The 12,569-nt window shown below is 37.1% G+C and overlaps 1 protein-coding gene across 1 annotated transcript in view; it reads left to right on the top strand.

The window, feature by feature from the left end:
• Positions 1 to 327: 327 nt before the first annotated feature.
• The window catches only part of LOC112141799 (SWI/SNF-related matrix-associated actin-dependent regulator of chromatin subfamily B member 1), a gene marked incomplete at its 5' end in the record, with an annotated part of 29,353 nt that continues 17,111 nt past the window's right edge, over positions 328 to 12,569 (top strand). Inside the window, 4 exon segments of the mRNA XM_024264961.1 lie at positions 328 to 395; positions 7,583 to 7,694; positions 8,000 to 8,129; positions 8,839 to 8,976. Of these exon segments, the coding sequence (XP_024120729.1) occupies positions 328 to 395; positions 7,583 to 7,694; positions 8,000 to 8,129; positions 8,839 to 8,976 (448 nt within the window).

Below are 12,569 nucleotides of genomic sequence, written 5' to 3'. Positions count from 1 at the left end.
TCCTCCTGTCTGCACAGTGAAGCGTCAAGCTGTTGGGGTTGAAGGGCTGAAGCAGTTGTCCATCAAGATCACCCAAATCCGGGCTCAGCCACACCTCCGGATAGAGTCCATCACAGATAAGCGCAGCAGTCCCGCTGCAGTGTTGGACCAAAAGCCTCTTCTCCCTCGCATCCAGCCGTCCTCTCCAGCGGTCCAGGAGACGTTGTCCCATCCTGGCAGATTGAAGACCCAATGCAGCACACAGAGAGGAGACGTCCGTCAGTTCGGGTCCTGCTGCCGTCACCAACTGATCCAGAGTCACAACTCCTGACTTGCGAAGGGTCAGCNCGTTTGGACAAAAACCGGTCAAATTTCAGCTCGAGGAAGATGGGGAGTATTATATGATTGGATCGGAGGTTGGTCTATTTCTGTTGATTGTTTCTTTGGGTTTTTTTTTTCTTTTATTCAGCTCGATGGCAGTTCCGGAAGCTGCTTCACATAGCTATGATCAAGGCTCTCACAAGAAAAGAATTCGTGTCCAAATCCAGTGACTTCATGCTGTGAGCCTCGTCAGAATAAACCTCGCCGTTGTCTGGGTACACACTTTATGAAAACCGAATCTCCTCGTCAAAGTCATTGATTTTCTTATCGCAACTAGGCGATCACTAGCACGCTAGCTAACGCGATTTCTCCGTTTAATTGAAACAAAGAAAAGTTTCATAACCGGCTCATTTCTCTCTCTCTCTCTCTTCTACATTGCTCGTAAAAAATACAATCTTGCTTGGTTTTAGACGACAGCTTTATGTCTAAGAAATGTTCTTCCCGACGAAACCAAACAAGTCCCATCTGACTGGAACAACACATTTTCCTTCTGGCCCTCGAGGGTCTTCTGATGCTGACATCGATCCAGCTCATTGCTTTGCGACCAATTTGGCCTTGGCCATTTAAAGTACCGAGGTGAAGTTAGTTGGATATTGGATATTCGACAGACATTCGCTCTGGGCATAGTTAGGGACCGTTAACAAATTAAAGTTTTACCATCAGCAAATAAAGGTTTTTCTTCAATAGCTTCTATGTTTTTATACTTAATTGGTCCTAATCACTCTAGAATAACAAAGTTAGCTCTGACCTATTGGGGTCAGCAATTTAGATTCATTTTGGATGCTTTTTCCTTTTTTAGTCATTTTCTTTACTGTAAATTTAAGGGCTTCTATGTTTTTATCCCTACTTGGTCCAAATCACTCTAAAATATTAAAGTTTGATTAGATCTATCGGGGTCAGCAATTTAGATTGACCTTTGATGCTTTTTCTATTTTTAATCATTTTTTTACTGTAAATGTACGCGTTTTTCTTCAATAGCTTTCAGGTTTTCAAAACTAATTGGTCCAAATCACTCTAGAATGTTAAAGTTAGCTAAGATCTATCGGGGTAGGCAATTTAGATTCACTTTGGATGCTTTTTCCTTTTTTAGTCATTTTTTTACAGTAAGTTTGCGCGTTTTTATTCAATAGCTTTCAGGTTTTTATCCTCAATTGGTCCAAATCACTCTAAAATATTAAAGTTTGATTAGATCTATCGGGTCAGCAATTTAGATTCACTTTGGAGGCTTTTTCTATTTTTCGTCAATTTTTTACTGTAAACTTATGCGTTTTTCTTCAATAGCTTTCAGGTTTTCATAACTAATTGGTCCAAATCACTCTAAAATAGTAAAGTTTGATTAGATCTATCAGGGTCAGCAATTTAGATTCACTTTGGGTGCTTTTTATATTTTTTGTCAATTTTTTACTGTAAATTTACGCATTTTTTTCAATAGCTTTCAGGTTTTTATCCCTAATTGGTCCTAATTTTGAACTCTTCCCGGTATTAGTTAAAGCCTTAAAAATATTACTCAGTAAGTCATACTATCCCATGTCTAATAACCTTTAAGCTGTTGTGCCAAAGACGTTTAAAAATATGTACACTGAAAGTTTTCAATAAGTTATTACATCCAAAGTGAATCTAAATTGCTGACCCAATTAGATCTTAGTTAACTTTAATATTTTAGAGTGATTTGGATCAAGTAGTTATAAAAACCTGAAAGCTATTGGAAAAAAAACGCGTCCATTTACAGTAAAAAAATGACTAAAAAAGGAAAAAATCATCCAAAGTGAATCTAAATTGCTGACCCCGAAAGATCTAATCATACTTTAATTTTTTAGAGTGATTTGGACCAATTAGTTATGAAAACCTGAAAGCTATTGAAAAAAAATGCGTAAATTTACAGTAAAAAATTGACAAAAAATAGAAAAAGCCTCCAAAGTGAATCTAAATTGCTGACCCCGATAGATCTAATCAAACTTTAATATTTTAGAGTGATTTGGACCAATTGGGGATAAAAACCTGAAAGCCATTGAATAAAAACGCGCAAACTTACTGTAAAAAAATGACTAAAAAAGGAAAAAGCATCCAAAGTGAATCTAAATTGCTGACCCCGATAGATCTTAGCTAACTTTAACATTCTAGACTGATTTGGACCAATTAGATATAAAAACATAAAAGCTATTAAAGAAAAACTGGTAAATTTACAGTAAAAAACTGACAAAAAATAAAAAAAGCCTCCAAAGTGAATCTAAATTGCTGACCCCGATAGATCTAATCAAACTTTAATATTTTAGAGTGATTTGGACCAATTAGTTATGAAAACATGAAAGCTATTGAAAAAAAATGCGTAAATTTACAGTAAAAAATTAACAAAAAATATAGAAAAAGCACCCAGAGTGAATCTAAATTGCTGACCCCGATAGATCTGGGTTAACCTCAATCTTTTAGAGTGATTTGAATCAATTAGTTATAAAAACCTGAAAGCTATTGAAGAAAAACGCGTAAATTTACAGTAAAAAATTGACGAAAAATAGAAAAAGCCTCCAAAGTGAATCTAAATTGCTGACCCCGATAGATCTAATCAAACTTTAATATTTTAGAGTGATTTGGACCAATTAGGGATAAAAACCTGAAAGCTATTGAATAAAAACGCGCAAACTTACTGTAAAAAAATGACTAAAAAAGGAAAAAGCATCCAAAGTGAATCTAAATTGCTGACCCCGATAGATCTTAGTTAACTTTAACATTCTAGAGTGATTTGGACCAATTAGCAATAAAAACCTGAAAGCTATTGAAAAAAAGCGCGTAAATTTACAGTAAAAAAAATGACTAAAAATACAAAAAACACCCAAAGTGAATCTAAATTGCTGACCCCGATAGATCTGAGTCAACTTCAATAATTTAGAGTGATTTGGATCAATTACTTATAAAAACTGACAAAAAATAAAAAAAAGTCTCCAAAGTGAATCTAAGTTGCTGACCCCGATAGGTCAGAGCTAAATTTAATATTCTAGAGGGATTTGGACCATTTAATTATAAAAACATAAAAGCTATTGAAGAAAAACTTTAATTTGTTGACGGTCCCTAACTACGCCCAGAGCGAATGTCTGTCGAATATCCAATATCCAACTAACTTCACCTCGGTATTAAAAGTGTGGTCATCTGAATTACAAAGTATTACATGCTTGTTTGTATGTGCTACATTTTTAACAAATGTACTTCGGACAGCAGTATGACAGCCGTCAGTATGTAAACGTGTGTGTTTATGGAAGAATGGGACCGTGTCTGTCCAGTGATTTGGATCTTGTAAGAAGGAAGTTAAACACTCCTGAAGTATATGCCATTTTCCATGTCAAGTAACATCATCCTGTTGCAGAGACTTTAATGAGTAATGTGAGAAAACCAAGTCTAAATTACATTTTATATAATCAGGACTTAAGTCTAATCATGGGATATACCATCATGCTTTTTCCTTTTCTAACTATTGAAAATATCAAGATATGTTTATTTTATTAAAAAATGTGTCATTATTTAGTCTTCATTAGGAATGAATACTAGAACAACCTCTTTATCTGACTGTATTTATATACTTAAAGACCTTTGCTTTTGGACAACAAATAGTTTTGGTTGTGATTTAGCTTCAAACGGATAATAATGTCTTTTAAACTTTTTCTGATAGTAAGCAGCCCTGATGGTACATTCCATTTTCTTAACAGTTTTGCTGGGTTATCTGATTAATTTGTATAAATTCAGTGGCTGAAATGAACACTTGAACAGACTCAGACAAAATGGCAACCGGGCTAAAAGAGTGAATACTTACTTCTGGTGTTTGCATTTAGAACAGCAAAGCTGACAGCTGAACGCTGTTTGACACAATTTTACATGAATAATAAAAGGTAACCTTACCAATTTCAACAGACAAATATAAAAAAATATTTATTCTATGAATGTCCTGCTGAACTGTATTTTCATTTCCTGTCTTAGATTCTAAGATTCTGTCTTGGATTCACAAATCTAAATACAAATTTGAATAATCCTTCAATATTTTAGATTTTATTGAAACTATTGACCTTTCATTTGAGCAGATAATATTCTAAGGGTTTCTATTTTGGCTGATGTTATTTGCACTTTTTTTTAAGTGTGATCAAGCTGATAGAAATTCATGATAGCCACATTTAAGACCTGCAGCAAAGACATTCATTGCTGCATTTGCCTGTCCACATTTTAAATCTCTTACAAGGATACATCTATTTGCTGTTCTACTGGATATTTTAGATAATTGTAAAAAGAGGGGAAAACTAATACAACCAGGTCATTTCTAAAATAAACATTGTAGGAATTGTAAAACATGTAAAACAGGGATGGTTTGGTTCAATGAAAATCTTCAGAGCATCTATCGAGCCGCGTACTTTCAGGTTTCAAAATAAGAGTGGCAAAGTAAAAAAAAAAAAGTAAATCTCTGGGCGAATGTATTTTATAACATTACATTGAAATAGTCACTTACCTATTTGTTTGCAACATTTTCAATGAATTTGATCATTTCATACCTTTATTTTCCAGGAGATGTGACACAGTTATGAATAAAAGCAAGGAGGATTGACCTTAAAACCATGGCTGAGCTAACTAAGGGAAACTTTTAACTGGTCAGAAAAGATCTTCTGCAGCTCCATGCCTCATTGCCAAAGCTATTGCTAGTGGGGTTAACTGGGTAGGACATTTATACAATAAATATTGTACACATTTCGGTTACATTTGGTTAGGTTAACTTTTATTATTTATGTAAAATTACTACAGCTGTCAGATTTGTCGCGTTAAAAACGCATTCATCTGACATGTGCTTGACGCCGACAATTTTTTTGACGCATTAATCGCGGATTTTGTCATATCCATACCGCGCGCGCGGGCGTCCCGCCCTCTAACTCACCAGCTGCTCTCACTAGATCACGGGCGGGTCTCCAAGCACCGAGCTGCTAGCTAGAACCAGCCGGCGCTAGGACCTGGAGAACTCCTGCACCCTAACCCGGCTCGCGTCCAGTACCACGTCTGGTGGTACCAGCTCGCGTCCGGCGCCGCGTCCCGAGAGCTGCGGACCCCCGACGTTCCGAACAGCAAGCGCACCGGGGGACGTTTTAAATGTTCTGGAGGTTTAAGCGTGATCCAACCCCAGCATAGCTGTCTGTCTGCCGGCATATTCATCGTGAGCTCCGCTGGACACGTCGTGTGTTAAATTGTTAAACTGTTAAATTCCACATTATTTTCCTTTAAAAAAAAGGCCACATATTAATTTGCGATTAATCACGAGTTAACTCAGGACACTGCGATATCGCGATTAAAAATTTTAATCGCCTAACGGCTCTAAAAATTACCTTAAACAGCATTCAGCTGTCAGCTTTGCCGTTCTAAACAATAGACGCCGGAAGCGACTTTGCACTTGACCAGCGATGTGTGACATCATGTGAAAAGGGTCTATTACTCTTTCATGGATAAATAAATGAATGAATGAAGTGTGTGTCCAGTTTGTCTAGTTTTTCTTTTTTCTTTTTTTTTTTAACAAATAAAACACAACAGTTAGTTTTAGGACTTTAACATAATCTCAGTTTATAGAAAGTGAAATAAAACTCATGGTTTACAGAAATTATCAGCTTTTTTTTTAGAAAGCCAAAAGCCATAATGAAGAGACAATAGAGGTAGGAACCCTACATTTTCGACACTTCTATCAAGAAGATATATTAACCTAGGAAATAGAATTTATGTAGATGTGTCAGGAAAAAACAACTGGAATCTGTTCTTTCTCGTGTAATGTCTGCATAGGTTTTTATCACAGTTCTTTATCTTTATTATTTTGAAATATTTCCTCCACTGAGGTCTTTTAACAAAGATCTTTATCTAAATGATAATCCTAAATCAAAATGTTCGCATTGGTTTAGATTAAATATGTTTATGTTCTTTACTGAACGTCTTCTGAAAGCTTCTGTGTTTCTACAAAACTGGGTGGAGAGGTCAACCTTCTGATGGGCGGATCTCCGGTTTAGTTCTCATCTTCTCCACCAATGTGTCCAAGTGTCCTTGAAAGACACTGAACCTCACGTTGTTCCTGGGGGTTGAGGTTGATGCAGTGTAAGGCAGTGGAGCTGCCATCAGTGTGTGAAGGTGTGTGAATGGGACTGTGACTGTATGTAACTTGTCATTTAAGATGAGATATGAGAGTTTAACCCTTATGTCTTGTAAATTGCTTTGAGCACTCTCACTTGACAGCAAAAAAGCCTTCACTGGTTTGTATCCTAGCTTTCTTTTCTGTGAGGGGTTTTCATGTTCACCTTTTGTGGATTTTCTCTGGACACTCCAGCTTCCTCCTGCCATCCAGGTTGTTCCCACGCTTACCTGACAGTATCCAGCATCCCTGTGACCCCAAAAGAGATTGGAGTGTGTTCTGATGGATGGTTCTCATGTTGTCATGGTCTTCAAATAATGCACACACAGTTACTTAGTCAGCCTGTGATAGAGTCTTTCTAGAAAAGACTTGGGTCAGCCTTTCTGAATTGAAAAACTCGTGTTGTTCAGCTCAAACAAGTAGCCCCAGTCAATGAAAGTAAATACTGGTATGCTTTATTGTTTGACTTTATAACTGTATACATATACTTGGTTACTTGATGTTTTAAAAGTTTTTGTAAACTTTTTTTGTTACTTAGGTAGCAAGTGCTTAGTTCAGGGCTGCCCAATCTGGGTCTTCAAGATTTACCACTGCCTTTTTTTCAGCATTCTTTTTCCCTCCCTGCTGCTGATTCAAGTTTGTCCATGTTCTGATTGGCTGAGGAGCACTCATCAAAATAATCTGCAGTATAAAGTAGAGGGAGTGCAGACAGGGTAGAGCTCAGTGGGCTAAGTATAGGGTTTGCACACAGGGGACCTGGGTTCGATCCCCGGGATGTCCACTGATCTCCATCCAGATTGGGTACTTGGGCAAGACCTTTGACGCTGCTGCCTAACTGGGTCCCTGTGCCCTTCAAGTACAGGGTTGTGTCAGGAAAGGCATCCGGCGTAAAATGGGTACTGTTTCGCTATGGCGACCCTATAATAGGATAATAGGATATGCCGAAAGGTGAAGAAGAAGAAGTGCAGACAGGGTAGTAGATCTTGAGGACCAGGATTGAATAGCCCTGACTTACAGCTTCTAATAAGCATGTTTTCTTTGGAATATGGTGGCAGATGTTTTACAAGTTTTCTGTGGTTTTTGTGTGTTCAGGTGGGAAATTACCTACGAATGTTTAGAGGTTCACTGTACAAAAGATACCCGTCATTATGGAGAAAACTGGCAACGGTAGATGAACGCAAGAAAATAGTGGAATCGTCACACGGTCAGTAGAGGGGAATATTTATTATAAAATGAAGCCGGGTTAGGCTTGCCATCCACCCCACTTTAAAAATATAAGGTTGCTAAATGTTGAAATTCAACTTTTTAGGTCTTACTGCTACAGTAATAGTTTACAAGTAAAAGCTGAGAATACAAATGAATATTCTCTTCATTTTGGCTGTTTTTTGTTAGAAGTCTTTTTCTTTCTCTTGGAGAGAATTCATCTGCTTGCATGATACACGGAGAACTCTGGAGAAAGGTGTTGCACCTTCTGAACATCACGGCATATATATGTTTTCTGCCTTTAAGACCACGATTACACTCAACTGGCCACCAGTGTGACGCTGCTGAAGGCCTCCGAGGTTGAAGAGATCTTGGAAGGAAACGATGAGAAGTACAAAGCTGTCTCCATCAGCACAGAGCCCCCCGCCTACCTCAGGTGCCCCAAACACTAACCCCGGGCTTACACCGCTAGCGTCAAGGCTTCGTTGCGTCGCGGGAGTGGACTAGCTAGAGCCGATGGCTTACACTGGCTGCTGCTCCAGCAACATCCTGTGAAAGCTCAGCCCAGACAGAGTAGTGCTGGATCTCTATGATCAGCTTCTCCTCGTCCATGGTTATGACTGACAACGCTATTCTGCAACACACTTTGAGTAACACGTAAATTACGTAATGTTTACGACACGCTGAAACCGGCGAGTTCAGCAGAAAGTTTGTTTTATTTTGAAAATATACCGCATACGCTTTAAATTCGCTCGCGTGGTTTCCGGTTTAAGTCGTGAATAGCCCCAACTTCACAGAAAGTGATGACGATCAGCTGCGGTGTCCGTCAAAATTTGAACCAAACGAAACGGATTCGCAGAGACGCAGAGGTCAGTCTGCAGACGCAGGACGTGAACGCCTGCAGTGGAAGTTTCTCTCGCACTTTTAATGTTACGAAAAGACTACGGCGCACGCAACGGAGCCGTGACACTGGCGGTGTAAGCGAGGGGGAATGCAACAAGGAGGCATGCATTTGTGTGTGCATGTGTGTGTTTTTGGTTTTTTTTTTTTTGTGTGCAAAGTCTTGAAGGTTTGAAGCAAATTTTTTATGCAGATCATTAGAGTCATGACAATGTAAAGAATGAAGAGAATTTATCTGTCTATAGGGAGCAGAAAGCAAAGAGGAACAGTCAGTGGGTTCCCACGCTGCCCAACAGCTCTCATCATCTAGACGCAGTTCCTTGCTCCACCACCATCAACCGCAGTCGACTAGGTCGCGATAAGAAGAGGACTTTCCCCTTGTGGTGAGCTGCAGGTCCTTCTCTCTTTATTCACTGTTTCTGTATGAAGTGATGCACAGAAACAAAACTTGATGATTGACTCACAGTGAGAAAAGCCTGGTTCAAATCCCAGTTGGGATATTTCTGTGTGGAGTTAGCATGTTCTCCCTCTGCATGTGTGGGTGGTCTCCAACCAGCTGGAGACCTGTTCAGCGTTTCCTCCACCTTTGCCCAAAAATAGCTGGGTTGGCTTTGTGACCCAAAAGCAATCCAGAGGATGAATGAATGATCAAAAACAGTTCATGCTATTTTTGAGATGTTAGACTTTGGTCTGATTGTGCTTCTCACTTGTGCTGTGCTCATTTCACCCAATCCTTTCAAAATATAAGCCCTTTAAGCAGGGGTGCCAAACTCATTTTGGTTCAGGGGCCACATTCAACCTGTCTGATCTCAAGTGTGCTGAACCAGTAACGTAATAGCAACATATCAACTTGTCTCTTTGTTTTGTTTTGTTTTTCAGTTAAAAAAAATGCCTCAAACATTTTTATTATTTTCATTATTAGAGCTATTAATATGATCTTTTTGACAACACAATTTTGGTAATTATGGTGTCTCACCTGATAATTTTATAGCAACTTAACAGCGATAAGACTAGTAGGGAACCTTACTGCATCTTACCCAGATGTGCTGCATGCTTGCAAAGAAATGCTGTTTATTTCTGGATCTCTTGTTCTGCCCCTTTGCCCCCCAATGCACTGCAGCCATTTTTTTAAAGAACCATAACTTGACCCAGGAATGTGCTAGAAACTTGCTTTTTCTTTCAACATCCTTATATTGTTTTCTCTCCACGACTGGGGTGGATTAAACCATCAGACAGGCCAGATGCGGGCCAGATGTTTGACACCCCTGTTTTAAAGGTATGCTGATGAAAAGTCAAATATTTCTCTAGACTTTTACCTTCTAAAAGTCAGGATTTGGATGAAGCATTACTTGGTCTTCTGGAAAAAATTGTTACAGTCAAAGTCCCCCTTCGATGAAAATCCTGTTTTTTGACTTTTTAACATGTCTGTGGGGCATTTTTATTTGAAAGAGAACAAATGTAACTAGAAAACTGCATTTCCTGTGGAAATACCTTTAATTACAGATTTGATAAAGGTGGTTGCTTTATTGCATAATTTTTAACTGAAGAAGCTGAAGTTTACCATAAGTTGCAGAAAAATTGCAGAAATCAGCAATGTTGTCAATAAATGGTAAATTGCTGTGGAAAAACAATTTGCAGAAGTGATTACAGAAATAAGTAATATTATCAATGAATGGCAGGAATATGTTGGATTGTGAAAATCTATTTTTTGCAGAAAAATCAAATCACTATTTGCAGAAGGAATTGCAGAAGAAAGCAATATTGGCAGTATATACATTGCACAAAAACAGAAATTGAAAAACACACAAGTATACTGAAAAATCCAGGTTAGTTGAAAACCAGTTTAAAGACAGCAGAACAGTCCATAAAAAGCAGAACGAGTACATGTTTGAATTTTTTGAATACCACAACCAAGGCAGAAATTAGTGAAAATACCAAATGATATAAAAAATTGCTAACATGTATCTAAAATATTAGCTTAATTCAAAATTAGCCTAAAAAACATCAGTGGATGCTAAATTAGCCACAAATGCTATCATGCTCATAAAATATTATCTAAACTCCAAGATACACTGAAAACCCATAGTAAAAGCTAAAGAAGCCTAAAATTCTAGCTTGTAGCTAAAATACTAGCTTAATTCATAATTTGCCTAAAAAACATCAGTAGATGCTAAATTAGACACAAAAGCTAGCATGTTCCTAAAATATTAGCTAAACTCCAAAGTACCCCGAAAATCCCCAGTAAAAGCTAAAATAGCCAAAGACCATACGTCCGATCAGAATAATTCCTTCAGTTTTGTAAACCTCAGAATCATAAGAATTTAGAAATATGTTTTATTTGTGTCAAACATAACATTTTTGTGAAAATGATCTGAAGTGAGAGGAGTTCATCCTTCCTGTCATCACCTCAAAATCCTATGTTAACAAATGGGAAAATGGCAATTTGACATGTTTCAAACAAATGTCTATATCTTTAAAACTGCTTCAGATATCAAAACAGTTGAACCCTTGTAAGAACCACGAGGTTTTCGGCTATCATCTGTGTAAGTTTCATTTTTCTATGTTCAAAGGTGCTCTCACAATGGAAATTTAAAAACAGTCCACAACATAAAAAGTGTTCGTGTTCTGAACAATGGGAAAGTATAGGCGTTTTGGGTGGACTTTGTCTCAAACTTGGGGCTCTTGCGAAAAAACTGCTCAACCCATGACTTTGGGGGTGATTTTAAACGAATCTAAACAAAAATTCAAACATTTTGGTGAAAAAAATTGTGACTCTACGACAAACGACTCAGGAGTTACAGCGATTTGTTCAGAAAAGTTTTGTCTTTAGAGAAATCCTCTAAAGAAAGGCCTGAGTGATGAGTGATGACGTCACACGCTGTAGCAACTGTCAAAATCGGCCCAAAAGTCCAAAATTGCCTGATTTCAAACAGCTGTAGTTCAAAAACTATAAGAGATATCCACAAGAAAAGTAATACCTGAATAGCCTCATCCCTCCACTGCATTTTAAAGTTTGAATGGTGTCCGTAACTCAAAATTTGTAGGAGGAGATACATTTTAAAAAACAGTGAATTTTAAGCACTGTCCCCATTGACTTCAATGTCATTTTAAATTTGAAAAACTTAAAAAATTTCAACAACTATAAAAATTTGCAGAATTGTTTAAAGACAGCAGAAAAGTCCACAAATAGCAGAACAAGTACATTTTTTAATTTTTAGAATAGCATAAAGTATGCAGAAGTTAAAACTGCAGAAAATGTGGAGTTCCTGAAGAGATTTTAAATGCATTTCAATGGGAAAAGTTGGATCAATTTTGTTAAATTGCTGAAAAACAAAAAGTTGCAGAAGAGATTTCAGAAGAGAGCAATAATGTCCTCAATAAGCTGAACATTTTGATACTTGAATGACAAAAAACAGATGAAGTATGCAGAAGATATGGATCGCTGAAAAACGTACGGAAGAAAACAGAAGAACAATAGTTTGCATACTGCAATCAAACTAATAAAAAAGAACAATATTTTGATTGCATACTGCAATCAAACGAACTAGATATATAGCATTACCTGCAATAATGCTAGTGTGAATGCTGGAAGCTGAATTTGGCTGCTGATGATACTGAAATTTACAGCTGAAATCACTTAAGTTAATAGCGGAAAATAGGGCTGGGCGATATGGCAGAAAAATAAAATCACGATTTTTTTAAATTTTATTTCACGATTTCGATTTTATCACGATATTTTTAAAATAAATTCAAATTTAATTATATTGATTTTAGTTGAAAGAAGTAAACATATTTTTGAACAAATATTTACATTTATTTGAATTAAATAGTTATCTATTAAGATTAATCTGTAAATATTGCAAGAATTGCATCTTCTTCTACTACAGATAATGCATTGCTGTCAAATGAACAGCTTCTAAATATCAGTGAGTTTAAATTTTTCCTTTGTGCTAAAATCCATAAAACAGAGCTTGTA

The sequence above is a fragment of the Oryzias melastigma genome, unplaced genomic scaffold (assembly GCF_002922805.2).
Source record: "Oryzias melastigma strain HK-1 unplaced genomic scaffold, ASM292280v2 sc00384, whole genome shotgun sequence".
Taxonomy (NCBI): domain Eukaryota; kingdom Metazoa; phylum Chordata; class Actinopteri; order Beloniformes; family Adrianichthyidae; genus Oryzias; species Oryzias melastigma.
This window is presented reverse-complemented; position numbering and strand designations above follow the sequence as displayed.